Below are 21,244 nucleotides of genomic sequence, written 5' to 3' on the forward strand. Positions count from 1 at the left end.
TTCCCCTGCTTGAGGAGCCTGGGTGGCTCAGTCGGTTAAGGTTAAACGTCCGACTTCAACTCAGGTCATGATCTTGCAGTTTGTGGGTTCAAGCTCCGCGTCGGGTTCTGTACTGACTTCTGACAGCTCCGAGCCTGGAGCCTGATTCAGTTTCTGTGGCTCCCTCTCTCTCTGCCCCTCCCTCGCTCACACTCTGTCTCTTTCTCAAAAATAAATAAACGTTAAAATTTCTTTTTTAAATTTCCCCTGTTCCCCTTATTGCTTTTGGTTTCCAGAAGAAAGGAAAATGCTAACTTAAGCAGCAATGCCAAAAAGTCCTCAAGATTCTGATTTTCAGCTTCCCATTTCTCTTGACATCAACACTGAATTACACTGTATATTGTTTTTAAAATCATAATCAGAAATGCAGCTTCAATAGCGTTTTTCTATATTACATTTTAAAATCTGGTATTATAATTTGGTTAATTTCAATTAGATTATGATTAATAAAATAAAGGGCGCCTGAGCAGCTCAGTCGGTTAAGCGTCGGACTTCGGCTCAGGTCATGGTCTCGCAGTCTCTGAGTTTGAATCCCACATCGGGCTCTGTGCTGACAGCTGGGAGCCCAGAGCCTGCTTCGGATTCTCTGTCTCCCTCTCTCTGTCCATCCCCCACTCACACTCTGTCTCTCTAAGTCTCTCAAAAATGAATAAGTGTTAAAAATAAATAAATAAATAAAACAAAAACACTTATATTTCTATCATTATTGCTAAGCTGAGCCCTGGAAATAATAAAAACCACAAACACAAAGTGCTTCTTCTTTTATATTTTCTCTGAAACTTGAGAGAGAGTAGCATTAGCTAGCTGATTCCGTAACAGACAAGCAGATTCTAGGTAAAACTGTACATAAATGCAAAATCTTATAGCCAGTTAAGAGTAAAGCTCTGATTCCCAGGTTTCTGTCTATAAAAATATACATTCTGCTAGGTGGTTATAAAATTGCAATGTAATGGCATCGTGACTACAGAAATGATTGCCCATACGAAAATACAAATTAGTGCTGTCACTTACCCGACCGTAATCATAGAATCCATCACTAATTATGTTACTCGAAGACAAATAGCCAGTCACGCTATATTTCAGAGATAGGTTATTGTTGAGCAATTTGTTATAAGCCATCTCACTGAATTTATTTTTCCGACTTACTGATAGATTAACTTCTTCAAGGATATCTAAAGCCCTGTCAATAAAAGAAAAAAAAAGCATTATTTGCTTTAAACAAGCAATCTGATGTTAAATTCCCATTTATATATGTAGCTAAGACCCTGAGTGAAGAATTGAGATGGGAAGGTTAAAGACACCTCACCCTTTTATTTATTTATTTACTAATGTTTATTCACTTTTGCGAGCGACCAAGCACGGGTGGGAGAGGGGCAGAGAGAGAGGGAGACACAGAATCTGAAGCAGGCTACAGGCTCTGCGCTGCCAACACAGAGCCTTCTGTGGGGCTCGAACCTGTGGACCATGACATCATGACCTGAGCTGAAGTCTGACACTTAACCAACTGAGCCACTCAGGTGCCCCAACATCTTGCCCTTTTAGATAAAGTAATACAGAATTATGAAGATGAATCAGTCCTTTTTGAGAATATATATGCCATGTGGTGCCTTATATTCAAACAGTTGAAAAGGATACTTTGAAAGAGAAAAGAGGTCTTTATTCAAAGCAAAACTAGTACTGGACTCCCCACTTTTCGCTAACCAGGCAATATATATGAAAATGAAGATGGTAAGGGGGAACCTGGCTGGCTCAGTCCGTGGGTGATCCTTTTTTTCTTTTTTTTAATGTTTTTAATTTATTTCTGAGAGAGAGAGAGCATGAGCAAGGGAGGGTCAGAGAGAGAGAGGAAGACACAGAATCCGAAACAGGCTCCAGGCTCTGAGCTAGCTGTCAGCACAGAGCCCGATGTGGGGCTCAAACTCACAAACCGTGAGATCATGACCTGAGCCGAAGTTGGACACCCAACTGACTGAGCCACCCAGGTGCCCCAGTCCGTGGGTGATTCTTGATCTCAGGATTGTAAGTTTGACCCCCACATTGGATGTAGATACTATGTAAAAATAATTTTTTTTCAAAAATAAAAAATAAAAATAAAGATGGGTAGAAGTAGGGCAAACCTATCAGCAGAACCTTATAAGGCAAGTGGCTCGTGTGCTATTGATGCAAGAACTGCTTTGGTGAGGCTGGTTAAATGCGGAATTCTGAAAGAAAGGTCTGGATGAAGGAGGGAGAAAAAGGAGATGTAGTCACGGCTCACGCATTTTATTTTAGCTTCCAAAGTGGAGAGACAGGAGCGCCTGGGCAGCTCAGTTCACCAAGAAAGGGATTCTTGGTTTGGTCTTAAGTCATGATCTCACGGGTTGGTGAGTTCAAGGCCAGCGTCAGGCACCGCACTGATAGTGAGGAGCCGGCTTGGGATCCTCTCTCTCCCACTTTCTCAAAATAAAGAAATAAACGTAAAAACAAAAACGGGAAAAGGTAAAAAGTAGAGAGGCAGAGTTGTTGTTTCACAATTGCAGAATGAAGTGAAAGGTGTTTATCAGGATGAAATGTGGACAGAGAGACAGTGAAGATGGCTTCGTGGTGGTGGGGAGGGGCATCTCCAGGTGGGAGGAGCCCAGATGTCCCTGTTCCGACTGGGCGGTCCCTTCTAGTGGAAAGGTCCCTGTGCCTGGCCCAGCTCCCCAGGGCCCTGCCGCCTACAAGCAGGTGTGTGGCCTCTGCCTGACCTTCCTTGGGCCTGAAGAGTGTGCTCTCTCATCCTCTGCTCTTCCTCTGAGCCAGAAACCCTGGGCAGCTCCACTCACCCAAGCTTGCATAATTCAACGGCCATGAGCTCGTCGTTGGCGCAGACCATCACGGCCCAGCTGGCGTGCCTTCTTACTTCTTCGTTCTTCGAGCGCAGGAGCTCGACCAGCGGCTCCAGGCCCCCTGAATTTCTTAACTAAAAGTAGAAACTGAAAGTTACACGTTGGGAGTACACAATATAAACATTCATTTTTTAAAAATTCCTTATTTGGTGGTTAAAAGATCTTAATGATGTGAGAGCATTTTAGGATCTGTGCGTAATTGGTATTTTTACATCTGGGGTGGGGCCTCCTCATAGACATGAGCCCAGGTTTCCGTTCAAGGTCAAGAGGAGGCCACAGTGAAATAATCGAGAGCAGTCGTCCGGATCCAGGTGGGCTGGAGACTGGGCGGAGAGCCTATCATCTCCTGCTCTACCTTCACTCATTCTGTTCATCAACCTGAATGTTCGTTTGGCGCTGGGGTAGGCAGAATGATGGTCACCCAAAGGTGTCCTTTTCCCTGGAAGGGAATTTGCAGATGTGATAAGCTAACAATTTTGAGATGGGGAGATTGCCTTGGATAAACAGGTGGGCCCAATTTAATTACAAGGGTCCTTATAAGATGAAGAGAAGGGTACCTGGAGACAAGAAAGGAGGTGTGTAGAAGCAGAGATTGGAGTAATACCCTTTGAAGATGGAGGAAGGGGCAATAGCCAAGGGATGGAGGTGGGTGGTAAATGCTAGAAAGGGCCAGGAAACAGATTTCCCCCCAAACTCTCCCAAAGGAACATACCTCTGCTAACATCTTGGTTTTAGCCCTTGAAACCTGTTTTCAGCTTCTTATCTCCTAAACTATAAGATAGTAGATTTATATTACTACTACTAGGCCACTACATTGTGGTATTTTGTTACAGCAGCAAGAGGAAACTAATACAGTCCCTACAGCTGGGCAGGAGGAGCCAACTCCCATCAGATCATCAGTGTGGCCAAACCAACACTGTAGCAATTCCCTAGAAAAAGACCGATTTTTATTTTCACTGCACAGCATCTTCTCTTCAACTTTCCAAGGAGTAAAAAAGGGCCAAAAAGAATAGAAGAAACTTGGGCAGAACTACATTAATCATATTACTAAAAGAAATTCAGGTGACAAAGGGTATTACTCCTGTATAAAATTATTCCAATCAGGAAATAAAAAAAGATTTGACAAAGCTCTTATCTACTGTCTGATATGCAATATTGTATTATCTGAGCCTAGAGGCCACAAAAAAGAATATTCTACCAGTTTCTATGTGCAGTATCTGAAGATGAGAGCTCTTGTGGGATAAGATCTACTTGATTCAGTCATTTTCGGTCAGGGTCCAGTGATCGTTTCTTCTCAGAGATTATACTTTCGCACGTGCAACATGCGCAGCTTAGAAAAGTTTACCTGAAGCATCTCTTGCAAGTCAAATTTCAGAACATCTTTATTTCTGAGTTTAATACATGATGGTCTAAGTCCATGTGTTCTTTTGGCAAAGATCTCATTCATCTATGAATTCCTACATTCATTTACTCATTCATTCAACAACTGCTTATTAAGCATGCACTGTGTCAGATATATAGATATATATTATTGACATGGACACAGGGAAGAAAAACTCTTCAGTTCCCTTCCCTATAGCCTCGAGGAGCTTATAGTCTTTTACACAGGAACCATATATGAGAAACAGACAAGGGAAGCATGCACAGGGTATAACGGGAGCAATAGCAGAGGGCACTGCCAAGTTTGAGGGCTGTCACGGAAGACAGGACGGCTGAGATGGCATGAGGCGCAGGTGGGTAGGTGCAGGTCAGTAAGAGCCATTGGGGATCACGTGAAGCAGCTGAACTTTTCCCCCGGGGCAGGGAGCAGTGCACAGACCAGGGACTTGCACTGAGGCAATGAGGGTCACATATTTGAAAGATCGGTCTGGAGGCAGTGTGAGAAGCAGGAGGTGGGGGGGGGGGGGGNGACTATTCTGCAGACCGCGTGGAGGTGAGACCAAAATGCTTTTATCCTTCTGTTGCCGAAGGCTAGCATAGTCTCTGGCCCATAGTAGATGTAAAATAAATATTTAGGAATCTTAGTGCCTTAATGGATGAAAACAAATGAACCGAATCAATGGGAACAAAGAAGCAGGATAGAATAGATACCTAAGTGGCCGATGAGAAAATAGTTGTTAGTTGTCTGAGCAGAGAGCACAGCGCAGCAGCTCAGGCTCTAGATGGCATCCCTGATCTTCCAACTTACCCACTCTGCTTTGAGCACACTATGTCTTTAAGCCTTGTTTTCCACATCTGTAAAATGGGGGTTACAAACCAGCCCAACACGAGGGAGGCTTAAATGCTTGTCAAGTGTTGAGCATAGCACTCACTTCATAGTAAGTGTTAGCTGTTGCTATTTATACTGGCGGGAGAGGAACGGAGTCTTACGCTGTTTTGATGAGTGCCACGTGACAAGTAAATATGGGAAAAGCAAGAGAAAAATAGACATGATACACTTGTAAAAAATGAAATTCTAGGTTTTAAAACTTTGAAACATATAAAAAACACGAGAGTGTGGAATCCATATGTATGACATAAAGCATCAGAGTGTCTAACACTCAGCTTAAGAAATGACACATTTAAATGACCTTGAACCCCTGTTTGCTCCTCTCAAGTACATCCACTCCCTTGATCCCCCAAGAGGATTTCTTGAATTTGGGGTTAATCATTCTCTAGCTTGTTTTTATAGTTTTACTTTATGTGTCTGTTTACCTAAACAATGTATTGCTTAGGTTTGCATGTTTCCAAATGTACGGAAATGGAATCCAAAGTATGTATTCTTCTGCAATTTGGTTTTGCTCAGCATTATCCTTGAGATTCATCCCTGCTGCTGTCTGTAACCATAGTTCATTCATGTTCACTGGTGTGAAATTCCATTTTGTGAATATACCACAAACTGATTCACCCATTCTCTTAAAAACTGGACAATTGGTGTGTGTCCAGTTGTTAGACATTATACACAATGCCTCCTGGGGCACAGAGGCAAGAGACTGGTTTAGGTATAACTTGGAGAGACTGCCCGATTATAGGTTGTGCTCTCCTTTGCTAGATGGTGCCAATTGATTCTCCAAAGTATGGCCCTGACTTCATGGATTTCATTTGTTGTAGAGTAATTTCAGGTTCACTGCAAAATCGAGCCGCGAGACAGGGATTTCCTTTACTCCCCGCCCCCACACGTGCCGATTTCCCATTATCGAGTCCCCCGCCGGATCGGTACATTTGTTACAAGTAGTGAACGTAACACAGACACGTTATTATCACCCAGAGTCCATGGCTGACGTGTTGCGGGGCCAGTGTTGAAGGACCTAAACGACGGGTAGGTTCAAACACTTGAAAATGTTTCAGAAGCATCCACCGATCGGTAGGGACCGGAACCGGGAGGGAATGAAGGTTAGTAAAGCTCTCACCTCGGTCCGGGCCTCCACATCGCACGCAGTTGCCGCAACGGTGAGCGCCGCCTTGCTCTGCACCACGGTGTTCGCGGAGCGCAGGGGCCTGATGAGGGCGCGCACGACGTCGTGGCTCTGGATGTTCACGCGCAGCGGCTCCTGCATTGCCAAGTTCGCCAGCACCGTAGCAGCGTTGGCGACCGCGCCGTCTCGTGTGCTGGACAGGATGTTTATTAAAGGGTCGATACCGTCGGCTTCAGCAACAGCGCTGGGTGAAGGGAAGCGAATGTCATTCGTCCGAGTTCAAGACATCGTCTCTGGCGTGTACACCTGAACTCATTCCACAAATGGCTACATAAATACAGTCTTAGAAAGAAACGAATTTATGCTGCGATGAACCCGGAATTGGGGTGCTGGGGATTTAAATGGAGTCTGGGAAGATGCCAGTTAAGAAAGAATTTAAATAACCCTTTTCCTACTTTTACAGCATTATAGAAAAATGCATACCTACTTCTTAGAAAACCTCCTCCAAATGTTAATTTTTTAATTCAGTGATACTTGTAAGATCAGGAAATTCTATTCAGAGAACGTCGATCAAGACATTCCCATCCAGTAGGAAAACAAAGCTTTTAATTTTTAATTTTTTAAATGTTCATTGATCTTTGAGAGAGAGAGAGATACAGAGTGTGAGTGGTCAAGGAGCAGAGAGAGAGACACACAGAATCTGAAGCAGGCTCCAGGCTCTGAGCTGTCAGCACAGAGCCGGACCTGGGGCTCGAACTGACAAAGCCCAAGATCATGACGTGAGCCAAAGTGGGATGCTCAACCTACTGAGTCACGCATGCACCCTGCAAAGTCTTTAAATAGTAAAATGAGGGGTGCCTCGTGGCTCAGTTGGTTAAGCATCCGACTTCAGCTCAGGTCATGATCTCACGGTTCAGGGGTTAAAGTCCCCCCGTCCAGCTCTGGATGGTCAAAGTCATACTGCTGACATGATAACTACTAGCTACTGTTAGTCATGTAGGCATAATCAGTTGGTAAATTTCCTATTTCTGCTATAAAAAGTCATCCATAAAGATATTAATAGTCTCACAAGTAATAAGCCTATACCTCCTTTTAAGAATGCAATCTTTTCTATAGTTCTTGCTTCCTAATTAAAAAGCTCACAAAGTAGTGAAAATAAAAAAAGAAATCATTTTAACAGTGGAAAATGATTTAATTATGCTCCTTAATATTTGGAATTGCTTCAGATGAGAGATGTTCCAAACAATAAGACATACAGAGCATCCTAGTTTCAAAGGAAGACCCCAAATTCTTGTTAAAAATCCATTTACATCATTATGGAAATAGAGGGAATCAAGGCAACAAAAATATACCTGAGACTCCAATAATATGAACATCTCTTTCAGGTTTATATTTGACANCCTGCAAAGTCTTTAAATAGTAAAATGAGGGGTGCCTCGTGGCTCAGTTGGTTAAGCATCCGACTTCAGCTCAGGTCATGATCTCACGGTTCAGGGGTTAAAGTCCCCCCGTCCAGCTCTGGATGGTCAAAGTCATACTGCTGACATGATAACTACTAGCTACTGTTAGTCATGTAGGCATAATCAGTTGGTAAATTTCCTATTTCTGCTATAAAAAGTCCACAGTCATCCATAAAGATATTAATAGTCTCACAAGTAATAAGCCTATACCTCCTTTTAAGAATGCAATCTTTTCTATAGTTCTTGCTTCCTAATTAAAAAGCTCACAAAGTAGTGAAAATAAAAAAAGAAATCATTTTAACAGTGGAAAATGATTTAATTATGCTCCTTAATATTTGGAATTGCTTCAGATGAGAGATGTTCCAAACAATAAGACATACAGAGCATCCTAGTTTCAAAGGAAGACCCCAAATTCTTGTTAAAAATCCATTTACATCATTATGGAAATAGAGGGAATCAAGGCAACAAAAATATACCTGAGACTCCAATAATATGAACATCTCTTTCAGGTTTATATTTGACACATTTTTTTTTCACTTAGGAGCGTATTAAGAACCAAAAGTGGAGAAAAAAAAGTGAGGCTATATGATTCAGCCCGTCACCCTGTATTCTGATGAATTAAATTTGATTTGGTGGTCACTTAAATTTGCTGATTGTGAAGGAGAAGTGAAACCTCAAGGATAGAAGTTATCTGGGCACCTGCGTGGCTCAGTCAGTAAAGCGTCCCACTCTTGGTTTTGGCTCAGGTCATGATCTCACAGTTGGTGAGTTCGAGCTCTGCATCAGGCTCTGTGCTGACAGGGTGGATCCCCCCCACCTCTCTCTCTCTCTCTGCCCCTCCCCAGCTTGCTCTTCCTCTCTCCACCAAAAAATAAGTATAAAAAAAAATTTTTTTTTAAAGAATAGAAGTCATCACAATTGCCCAAGAGAGTACAGAATGTGAATGAAATCTCACTGAGGAGGAAAGAAGCTGTGTTTGTCACACAGACCCGCTCGGAGGTGGACTGATCTGACAGCAACTCGGGAACTGAGGCTCCGGAGAATGCCGGACCGGCTGGNTCCCACCCCTGGTATGAATAAATCTGTCCAGGAAACACACCATATTTATACAAAGGCAAAGTCAGAGTCTGGTTCCATTCGTACCCATACTCTAGTCCTCAGTACATATTTAATCCTTCCTGTGGTGTCTCCCCTTCTTTTTTTGGGAAGGCATCCCTTTATAATTTGGTTGGATGACAGGTAACCAAAATGTGTTTATATAAAAATACTGGTAGGAAGGGCCTGCATCTCACTATGGTATTGCTTGAGGGCCAGCATTTGCTTTCCCTTCCCAGGAGATTAAAATAAGATTAAAAATCTTACTTTTACTTTTAATTCTCTCTCCTACTATTAATCAAATGGTAGTCGTTTGATTTTATGAATCAGGAAAACTTGGAGGGCTCTAATCGTTTATCAGAAACTTCTATTTTTACTTAGAGTTGAAATATTGAGTTTTTTAAAATGCCAGCAAGCATTTGAAACTATGCCTATTTTCTAATCATTATAGACGTAAACCTGTTCAAAACTCAATTTCTTTCTCTGACTTGTTTTTCAGGCACTTAATGCGATCAGTCCCTTCAGCCTAAACACTCTGTAGTTTTTAATCATTGCAAACTATGTCTTGGTGAGAATGCACAATTCCTTTGTCACGTAGTGATTTTTTTCCTTTGATGGGAATCGCCTTTTAAAACATCCCGGAGAATAATGGAGGAGCAGACAGTGGAGGCATTTCAACGGCGGCAACTGTGACAGAAAGTACCAGTATTTTAGGTAAACACATCCCTGTTGATTCTCAAGGGCTTTGTCTTTTGTATGTATCAGGGGTTTTCTGGAAAATTTAAGTAAATACATAGGATCACACTCCATCATTTCGATTTCTCTTATTAAAAAAACAAAAACAAAAAAAACCACGGGCTATGAGATGCAGGAATTCTCATCAGATGTGCCTCTGCCCACAGCTTTTGTGTTTCATTGTGGCTTCTTCCTCTCCTGGACAAAGGCATATTTTGCCTTGGTTCCTTTATATCTCTACCTTCTGCTCTTTTCTGTAGTCTTTATGAGCCAGTAAAGAGAAGTACATAAAATCCGAGCTGTTTAAGAAACTGAAGATTCTGGTACACAGTGGAATAGAGCTTTTACTAAATAGAATATAACTGCCAGCACCGAAAGACAAATCGTAGGCGTGCAGCGGGAGGAACTACCTGCCTATAATGTGCCGTGTGCACTCTGTGCAAGTGTAAAAAGCATAACTGAGATTAAATTATTATGGTGAAAAAAAACAAGCTTATTATTCTTACCTGAAAAAAAATCCTTAATTTCATTTATAGGAATAGAGCACAGAATTTATACATTAAAAAAAAAAAAAAGAATGGCATTAATTTTGTGATTCAGACCCAAGACATTCTGTTTTATTTTTTGCTGTGTCTAATTTGTACACAAGCTGAAGCCTGTCATATCTTAAAAACACATTTCAGTTTCCTAGATAGTCTGTAGTATTCTCCAAATGAACAGGACAGAAGTCAAACTGCTTTGTTACAAAATCCAGAATTATGGGGCCATATGTCGTCATGATAATCCGAAAATATTTTGATTCTTACTATCATTAACCTCTATCAGTTGGAATTTCATCAAGTAAGAGTTTAAAATATACATTAAAAAAAATAACTAAAACCCAAATATGGGAATGTATGAAAACATCTGTTTATGTCATTTGATATATGTAAATAGAAGTGAAGTTCGACACATCATGTGTATCCAATTTATTACCAAGTCCTGACTAGTTTCCTCCCTCATATTTCTCGAACCTCTCTCTTTTCTCCAGCTCCGTCCCTCCAATTGAATCCACCTCCTCTCTTCTAACCGGTCTCTCCTCTCCCCCTCCAATCCTTTCTCCAATTTACAGGTAAAGTGATGTTTTAAAATAATAATCCAGGGCACCTGGGTGGCATGGTCAGCTGAGCGACCGACTTGGACTCGGGTCATGATCTCACAGTTCCTGGGTTCGAGCCCCATGGGATCACTGCTATCAGCACTGAGCCTGCTTCGAATCCTCTGCGCCCCTTTCTTTCTGCCCCTCCCCCACTCGTGCTGTCTAAAAAATGAATAAACATTAAAAAACAAATAAAGAATCAGATTATTATAATTATATATAGTGATATATAGAATACATAGAATCAGAATCAGATTGTAATAATTATATATACAGTGATATGTAAATATAATACATACAATCAGATTTCGCCCCTACTTCTTTTAACTGGTTTCCCGTTGCTCGGGATGGAGCCCTAAATTTCTCACTTGGGCTCCAAGGCCCTTGCATGAGCCACCGTGCCTCCCCCATGGCTGCAGGGGCCCTCTCACCTCTTCCCGCGGCTCTATGCTCGGGACCTCTCTGGCCACCCACAGCACGCCACCACCGCCACCGGGCTCCGTCTCCCCAGCTGGTGTTCCAGAACGCCGTCCTGACTTCCTGACAAACTCTTCCCCCGGAAAATTCCTATCTGACTTGCCAAGTGCAGCACAAACGCCTCTTCCTCTGGGAAGCATAACCCCCCATTAGATCAGAGCTCCTTTCCACATAGGCTCAAGATCATTTGTTCGCTAAGCATACATACATTTTTTAAAAATGATGTTTTGGCATAAATGGCCACACAGGACTAACAATCTTGAAATACTATTTTATAGAAGCTTGTTGAGGGAATGAGCTTAGCGCAGAGTTTTTCGTTTAAATCCTGGGGCCCCGCGATGAAAAAGCACTTACGGGCATGGGCACTAAGAACACTGCTAAAGAGGGGCGCCTGGGTGGCTTAGTCGGTTAAGCGTCCGACTTTCGCTTAGGTCATGATCTCGCGGTTCGTGGGTTCGAGCCCCGCGTCGGGCTCTGTGCTGACTGCCAGCTCAGAGTCTGGAGCCTGTTTCAGTCTGTGACTCCCTCTCTCTCTCTGACCCTCCCCTGCTCACGCTGTCTCTCTCTCTCTCCTAGAAATAAAATAAAACATTAAAAAAAAAAAACACTGCTAAAGAAAAGTACGACTCTGCACCAATAAGCATCTATTTATGGCTCCCTGAAAATACTATGCTATTTCATGTCTGTGTGTCTTTGCACTCATGTTTTCTCTGCCCCAAAAAGGCCGGTCCCTACCCCTCCACACCTCTGCCTGGGGGCTGCAGTTCACCCTTCAAAGCCTGCTCAACTGTCCCTTCCACACACAGTCGTTCTTGTCCGTCTCTGCCTCCCTTTGTTATTCACTCCCCTATGTCTACACCTGGCACCCACTTCTTAGAGGCAGTGCTTGAGTCTTATTTCTATCTCCCGGGCTGAGGAGATCAATATGTCTAAGTTGACTTGACTCAATTCAAGGGGAGCAATGAAGAAAACCTCAGTAGGAGTCGCACAAGAGAGTGAGGGAAAAATGCCCAGCTCAGCTTTAAGTTCTCAAGAAGGCAAAGGACGCGACAGATTTGAGGTCTCCATTTGTATCACCTACAGCCGCCCTCCCCGCCCCCAATTACTTCAGTGAAGTAATTCTTATGTGGAGTTTAACAAATGACATCTTACAGGGGCGCCTGGGTGGCTCAGTCAGCTAAGCGTCCCGCTTCGGCTCAGGTCATGATCTCACAGGTCGTGGGTTTGAGCCCCACATCAGGCTCTGTGCTGACAGCTAGCTCAGAGCCTGGAGCCTGTCTTCAGATTCTGTGTCTCCCTCTCTGTCTGACCCTTCCCCTGCTCATGCTGTCTCTATGTCTCTCTCAAAAATAAATAAAACATTTTTTTAAAAAATGACATCTTACACTTTAGACAACCTCTTAAGGATATATCCATTCCCTATACCAAAGGATGGCTACGTTTTGTCTTTGCAGACATTGCTGGCCCTGTTTACTAGGGTCAGGTCATTAGGTGACGCCATTTGGGACTTCTCAGGAAACCCTTGCTGCAGTTTGGAGGTTCACATTTAGCCCGTCTGCAAAGGCTGGTTATATGAATCAAGGGTGACCTTGGGCAGTACAGAAATCTGTTTAACAGAGCCCACATACAGGGTAATATGTGGAACCCGATGGAACAGATGGTAATATTGGCAATCAGAACCTTGTTTGTTAACAGTGATTACAACCGTCCTCACCAGCATGACTTTTCATATGTCTCTGCGAGGTTTGTCACACCAAGGAAGACATATTGGCAGCAGACACACTGCAAGTGGTCAGGAGGTGCATTGGCAGCCGGCTGGGGGCTGGCGGGCTGAGCCTCCCGGGCTCCCAGTGGGTCTGTACAGGTGCGTGGGGAAGGGATGCTGGCCGTTATGATAAACGGGTCTCCCGGTTATCACAGCCAGATCTGGAATGCTGTGAACAGGATTCCTGACTCTCCTTCCAGTGAATTTTTCAACAAAAGTAATGATCCAAGAAGCCGAGCGTGTTCGTGAAGTTGATCAATTTCTGAGTGCATCTAAAATAACTATGACCCCCGCAGCCGCCCCACAGTTGAGGGGGAACGAGGTACGTGCCCCCAGCTCTGGCTGAACTCCAGGATTGACAAAAGTAGCCAAGAGTAGTCTCTCCTTTCAAAGAAATATTATTTAAATAAGCTTATCGGCAGCAAGGGAGAGAATCACAATTAATTGGAGGCAAATGCTCAAAATGAAGGGTTTTGAAGCAACATATCATTATAAGAATAAAACCCAGCCACAAAAACAAATGCATGAAGATTTACATCCTGTAGCAAAATAGGAAAAAGGCAAAAAAAAAAAAAATGTTTTTAAAGGAGGCGAAACCAAATTGTTCCTATCATATTGATGTATCTCAGTAGCATAATTTTGAGACTTTCGGAGTGTGCTTTTCTGCTCCAGTTGCTATGACATCAAGGTTTCCAACGAGAGAATGGCTAGTTTCAAAGGACCTAGTGCGGGCTGACCCAGCACCTTCGTGAACAGCATGCAGGTTTTTGTTACCAATTATAAGGCAGTCAATCAAAGTCTAGGGATATCCAATGTAATTTTCTTACGAGTGACATGAAATCCTTATTGACCTATCTGTCCAATCACAATCCTCCACTTCCACACACGGCGCCTTCTGTTTCAAAAGCTGGAATGGCTACCAACAATTAACTAACTGCCATGAGGGAAGAGCGACTGTCTTTATTTTACGTGGCTGACTTGGCTCCCGATAAAATAGAAATAATGGTCAAGGTGTTCGAACGTTCGTAATAAATGGCTTTTGCAACAACCGAATGTTTCTGTTTAGCCTGGAAATCAGTCTATACACATATCTGTATACATGACAAGGGACGCGATCCTGAAGTAATTAGAGGTACCGTGTTGTTGATTTTCTTAACTAAATCCTAAGGACGCTGCGTGCTTTTGTGTGACAGCACTTGCCGGGGCTGCCTCATTCTCATCAGCTCTAATGTCACCTTCTTCCAGAGAGACTGTCTTTGACGAGCTTTATGTCATTCTCTTGACCCCTTTCACAACCCCAGTGTCGCGTGTGCCCCTCTCTCTGACATTGTGCTGTTTTATTTAATTGATGCTGTTATCACTTCTGAAATTACCTTCTTAAAGTTACTCGTATCTGGTCTGTCTCCCACCAGACATGTAAGTTTCATGACAGCGGTTTCCTGGAATCTTTGTGGTGTTCCCTATGGTATCCCTGTGGCCACGAACAGAGTCTAGACATGAAGAACATTCCAGTACCGCTGAGAGAATTACAATAGAAACCTAAATTCATAAGTAATAACTTCCTTCATCTTTGAGATAGAACAATAAAAGTGCTCACGAGTGATCCATCTAGTTCCCAGTGGAAGCTGTATTCCAGACTCCCTGTGATACTAGACAGAGGATAATTATTCACATGCCCAAAATATAGTAGATGATCTAGGCTCACTTTCCTTTGTTTTATAGTTAAGAGGGATAAAATTTAGAGAGACGAAGACTTGCTCACCAGGCAAGTCAATCAATCAACACAGGATTAAAACTATGATGGTCTGACTTTCAGTCTATAAACCTTTTACGATCGTGCATCTCTAAAGCTTTTAAAAAGTATGGTGGTTTTTTCCAGGGGAAAAAAAAAAGCCAAGATCAACCTGGTTCATTTCATCATTCCTCAGGGAACGAGAAATGAGGTGGGCCATTTTAACATGTAGCATAGAGGGAAATTCTTACTAACCATTGGATATATTTTTTCCCCTTTTCCTTATTCCCTTTACAGAAGGAGGGGGAGGAGGAGGAAGAAGAGAAGGGGTAACAGGGAAAGGAAGCTGGGAGAAGAGGAAGGAAGGGAGGAAGGAAAGGAGAGAATGAAAACCCATGCCTGCAAAGCGCCCTACTAGAGTTCAAGGAGCCCTGGTCGTTCCAGCCTGGAAGAATTCAAAGAGATCAGGAAAGCAAAGAAAAACATTTCAGTGAAGATATGGAGAAGTTCAGGCTCAGATACTGAGCAGGAAGCAGAGGGAAAGAGCAGTTACAGGAGTGGAGACTAGAAGTTTCCACTGCTGCAAGCTCCCTAGGGATGTACAGAGCAGCCTGCCCTGGTGTAGGTTGACCCCACCTCCATGACCCTGAGCAAAGACCATGCCCCTGTTTTCTCCTCTGCAACATGGACCTAAGGATTATCCCTGCCTCATGGCACTGCTTTGAGGATTGAATCATATATTTCATTTCGGGAACCTCGCTCAATGCCTGGCCCACTCATGCCAACCGCCACCACCACCGCCATCATCTGCTCCTATTCAGTGAGCCCCAGTGTAGAGATTTCCATATATTCTGTCCCGATTTCTTGGACCATGGAGAAAATGATTCATATAAAATGTCAAGGATGAGCAAAAATGGAATCTATGCAGGTTTTAACTACTGCTTCAAATTCAAAGAGAGGGCGAGAGAAAAAAATCACACAATAATTTGATAATTTTCTATGAAAATCAGTAATGTTGGGGATTAATCTGGAAAGACATACGAGCAACTTTAAAATAAGGTTATGCAAATGTCAGCATCTGCTCTCTGCGTAATAAAGCAGTATAGATAATTTTCTAATTGATCACTTCATGGGACTCACATAGCTTGACAAAACTAGCAGCCAATAAAGTTTAAACTGTGAAAGTTGACTAGACAACTACTAACACAAAATGGCGGTATAGGATCAACTTGGTTTATTGCAAAATCCAACTTTTCATTCTATATCTCTCTTCAAATCTAGTATTATTTTTCCAAGCTACTATATAGCCTGTGTTATAATAATGTTCCATCAGGGAAAGAAGGAATCAAGGTAGAAATGAAAAGTATCCATTCAGCAAACTTGGATGGAAATAAATTTTAAGGGGTACCTGGGTGGTTCAGTCAGTTAAGTGTCTGACTCTTGGGTTCAGCTCAGCTCATGATCTCACGGTTTGTGAGATCAAGCCCTGCATTGGGCTCTGCGCTGTCAGTGTGGAGCCTGCTTTGGGATTCTTTTCTCCCTCTCTCTTTCTGTCCCTTCTCTGCTCATGTTCTCTCTCTCAATATAAATAAATAAATTTAAAAAAAAGAGAAATGTTAAGTTTACCGCAAAGACTCTTCCCATTTATTTTATCTATTGACTTCAGAAGCCTTTTAAAATAGTAAATAACACTTTAAGCTCTCTGAGGTATCAACCTGAATACAAAAGTTTAAAACATCCTTATACACAGAACTGAATTTCCTAAAAGGTTATGAAGCTAGCTTATTTATCTTGTAGGTCGCTCATATTTTGAGCATTCTAATTCAAAGGAGTCAGCATCTTACAACAAAGTGACACTAACAGGAATTTTAAAACAAAATAATCTTTTCCATGATACACAGTCAAGAGCAAAAAATCAACTCTAATTACAGCAACAATGAGATGAACGGATATTAATCCTATATGGTTATATACACAGCAGATATACAGCCACCACAACGATGGATGTGGCCGAACATTTTTAAACAGCTGCACCTTGAAAAGGACCAAAGACAAACATAAGCATTAACACACATTTAGCAGTAGAATATTCTCTCTTCAAAAGCAACACAATGAAGCGCTTGCCGGATCACAATATTTTAATAATGTTTTAAGCTATTATTTTAGACACACCAGAGAGTGTTTCAAATTAAATTAATGTGCCTTTCACTAAAATACAGGGAATCTTTCCATTGCCAATTTTTTGCCCCTCCCCCAACTTCCTCCTTAAGTACCACTAGGGGTCAGTATAAAGTCACAGTTCCCTTAACAGTTCAGAGGGAAACCGGAGCCCTGGAAACCTGTCCCAGTGAAAAACCTTCACGCAATAAAGACAACAACTGTACAACTTGCAGCATTCTTGAGTCTAACCAATACATTTAGTCGATAACACGAGTTTGCATTTTTCATGAGACTGCGTTTTAATTTTGTAAAATCACAGTGGATTCATTCTACAGTCGATGTTTCTTTAATAACGAAGTTATTAAATAACATGTTAGATTACGTCTTCTAAGTGAATCTGTGTGTATTTGGCCAAAAAGTATGCTCTAGAACAGACGTTGACATTTCAAAGGGCGAGATGACACAACTCAAGCCATCTCAAAGCCGTACATCCCACCTTTTCCTTGGAGGAGCTGAGATGGATGTGAACTTGGTGGTGTTTTGCTGACTTTTAAGAGAGACGGTTTTTTTCTCCTTCAAAACGACTGTCATCATTCTGTGCACAACAGCCTCGCATCCACAATTAGGCAATTCTAAGAAACAGTCTTAGTCTATACTTGAGTCTACAAATAAAGGGATATGTAATAAATATATATTACCGTCTCCTAACTGTTTAATGGGGTGGGAATGAGGGGGAAAAAAAGCTTTGAAAAGTGCTTTCCATACATACTCCAGAGATTTAACACTCCAAGAAAAAAAATCACTTAGGGCCGGACTTCCCCGGTAATGCCAATGCCGAATGACTGACAGGGAGTCGGGTCACTGTGAATAAATGAAGTCCTTTTCCTGAAGTTCTGTATTAAGGTCTGTACATGACATACCTTTTAAATGGTTTTGATACACATTGCATGGCTTTTCTAGGCATGGTAATTCTCCACAAGTAATTCTGCTAAGCGTTAAAACTATTCAGTCAATGCTTTATTTCTAGTTATGAAGACTAATACAAAACGACGGATTATCCTCCGTAGGTAAGAAAGAGCATTCAAAAGTTCCCAAACTACTCAAACATACATCCATACAATTTGGGGGCACTGCCTCTTTCTGGGATCCCTGTGGGGTATATTCCTCATTTACAGGTCACACAGTAGAACGGTCCCTACAGAAGAGCTCTTTGTCTCTCATGTCATGGAGGCCCGCAGTGGCCCAGTAATCAATCACTTTTTGGGGGTGGGGGTGGGGGTAACCACTGTATGTTCTGTCATTCTCATTTAAGTCATGGCTATCATGGAAACCCCAAGAAGGGGCACAAAAAATGTAAAAAAAACAACAACAAAGAAATGAAGATAAGAAGGTCTCTAAGCTTAAGGTCTCTAAGTCTCTTAGAACTTAGAACAAAGAAATGAAGATAAGAAGGTCTCTAAGAAGGTCTCTTAAGCTTAAATCACCCAGTTCTTCCTGGAGGTGACATGGAATAAGCATGAAGTTAGGATGATCTGCGCATAAAAAATGGAGACTTGATTATGTATTTTCTACAGCAAAACCAGTTATTACTTACTTACTGATGGGTATTAATTGTGTTATTACTTTTCAAATCTTTTAGATGCTTTTATTTTTTGAGAGAGTGCAAGCAGGGAGGGACAGAGACAGAGAGGGACAGAGGATCCTAAGTGGGCTCTGTGCTGACAGCAGAGAGGCCCATGCAGGGCTCAAACCCATGAACTGTGGGATCATGATCTGAGCCACAGTTGAATGTTTAAACAATCAAGGCGCCCAAACACCCCTACTTTTTGTATTTTTATTTTATTCATTGTCTTCTTTCATAAAATAACTGCATCTTTTGAAAGCTCTCCTGTCAACAACCAATACTATTCTCTAATCTTTTCCTAGTATACTGATAGCTGAAATTCACTTAGTGTTGGAAAGGAAAATGAAAAACATTAAACCTTTTTAGTCTTTGGATAACTCAAAAACTCTAATTCTGATCAGATCCAACAGATGGCAGTGATGTTATAAATTAACAGCTTAAAATAGTCTTGTAATATGTGGAATCTGCCCCTCAGAAGAATGTCACCAAGAATAATTTTCTCAGTATTTGCATAAATAATGTACAACTTTGATGTGAATAATTGGACAGAAGAACACAAGGTGAGTATCACATGAAATTTCACTGAGATTGTATTTATTTCTTCTATCAAAACCCAACTGCTTTCTCCTCTCCAAGCAGTGTTACAGATTGAGAATTGGCAGTGAATGAAGAAAGGATAAGTGTCCAGAGTGACTTAATGGGTTACATTTTCATATAAAATTCACTTGCTCTTTGGTTTCTATGTTCAGCTATTTCTTCCTACGAGGGTTATCTTAGCCTTCTCACTTTTGATTTATTCATTTAAAAATCATTTTACTTTTCTTTCTCCTTCTATCAATTTAAATAAGCAAATCTGGCTAGGGACGCCTGGGTGGCTCTGTCGGTTAAGAGCCGACTCCTGGGTTCGGCTCAGGTCATGATTTCACATATCTTGAGAATGAGTCCCACATTGGGCTCTGGGCTCTGTGCTGGCCCTACGGAGCCTGTTTCCGACTCTCTCCCTTTCCCTCTCTCTCCGCCCCTCCCCTGTTCTGTGCTCATGCTCGCGCCCTCTCTCTCTCTCTCAAAATAAATAAACATTAAATAAAACAGTTAATCTGGCTGTTCCTGTCCTTTTTTCCCTCTGCCTTCAAATTGATATTTTTTTAAATGTCTGTTTATTTTTGGGAGAGAGAGACTGTATGTACAGAAGACAGAGGGTCAAAAGAAGGCTCTGCATTGTCAGCACAGAGCCCAACAGGGGCCTTGAATTCACCAACCACAAGATCAGGATGAGCCGAAGTCAGCCACTCAACCAGTTGAGCCACCCAGGGGCTCCTCAAATTGTTAATTTTATTTGTGTTCATGGCCTCGTCATATTTTTATCCACTTTAAGAGATCTTTACCCTACAGATAATAAAGAATGAAAAGTATGAATAGAAACTCTTAGAGCTGAGTGTCCACTGTTGCTTCTGTGATCTAAATTATGTAAAAACACCACGATCACTTTCTGTTCTAAGTGATGGGCATTGGTTGCTGTGAGACCTTCTGTTTTTCCACTGTTCTCTCACTTTCCATGGTATTTTTTGTACATCCACTTTCCCCCAGTCAAAAATCCATTGTTACAAAAAGGAAATTATGCCAGCATTACATGTAATCGTAACACACCAGAGATTACTCAGTGCATGAAAGAGGCCTCTAACTCTAGAAGGTACCCTAACTTCTAAGAATTAGAACTCCAGGGTGCCTGGGTGGCTCAGTCGGTTGAGCATGTGACTCTCAATCTCACAGTTTGTGAGTTTGAGCCCAACATTGGGCTCTGCACTGGCAGCCTGCTTGAGATTCTCTCTCTCTGCCCCTCCCCATTCCCTCTCAAAATAAATAAACATACATAATAAAAAAAACTTTTAAAAAATTAGAAATCCACTTTAGACACACTGAGATATGAATGTCAGAGAAGAGGTTGTCTTCTAACAAACAATGCTTAATTGCAAATTTCCCTTTTGAATCAGACTAGCAATGATCAGGCATCCAGTTACCCAGTGCACCTTCCAAATAATGGAAGGCATTATTTGCCTTCTTCCACTACTTAGGTGTGGCAGAAAAGCAACATTCTTTCTACCCTACAATCCTGCCACCCCAGCCACAGAGCCCCAGCTCAGGACTCCCCCCTCCCGCCTCTCCCTTCCCCCATGCCCTTCCCCTCCCCCGCCACAGCTAGGAAAGGTGAGCAGAGGCCCTGCTGCTAAAACCTGATGCTAGAAATACTCACAATGCAGACTTTAAGCTAATATGTTTTTAAAGGCAATCTGAGTAGAAAACACTTTAGATTCAAAATAATCAATCATGCCTGTTGTCTCTTCTCTTGGGGTTCGAATTAACGCCCTAGGAGGCTCTCTAGAAGGATGGGCAAGGTGGCCTATTTGTCTTCATTCCTTTTGGTTGACTGCAGAGTCTTTGCCAACTCCAGTCTTCAGCATTTGGCATAAGTATGTTAAATCTGACTCCATTTCCTCCTCAAAAACATTCATTTTCAGTATCTTTTAGCTCAAAAAGCCCAGAGAAAAAGTATATAGGTCTCAAGAGACACAGATATCTGTATTCATGAGAGATATCTCAAGAGACAAGCATTTTCATTCACATCCATTTCCCAAACCAAACACATATTGAAAAAAAAGTGATCAGAATGGACAGTATATAATAGGCTAAAGAAATAACTGCCATTAAAAATGTATAGAAATAAAAATCAATTACAAAACTAAAGAGATGTGTGGC

General features: G+C 42.0%; 1 protein-coding gene across 1 annotated transcript in view; it reads right to left on the reverse strand.

Moving 5' to 3' along the window:
* Positions 1-21,244, reverse strand: part of ARMC3 (armadillo repeat containing 3) — a 99,748-nt gene that overhangs the window by 22,189 nt on the left and 56,315 nt on the right. The window contains exons 11-13 of the mRNA XM_077772466.1: positions 6,299-6,548; positions 2,847-2,983; positions 1,051-1,219 (exon numbers count right to left, since the gene is read on the reverse strand). Of these exons, the coding sequence (XP_077628592.1) occupies positions 1,051-1,219; positions 2,847-2,983; positions 6,299-6,548 (556 nt within the window). The remainder of the gene's footprint in view (positions 1-1,050; positions 1,220-2,846; positions 2,984-6,298; positions 6,549-21,244) is intronic.

Source organism: Crocuta crocuta, unplaced genomic scaffold (genome assembly GCF_008692635.1).
Source record: "Crocuta crocuta isolate KB4526 unplaced genomic scaffold, BGI_CrCroc_1.0 scaffold96, whole genome shotgun sequence".
NCBI classification, from domain to species: Eukaryota; Metazoa; Chordata; class Mammalia; order Carnivora; family Hyaenidae; genus Crocuta; species Crocuta crocuta.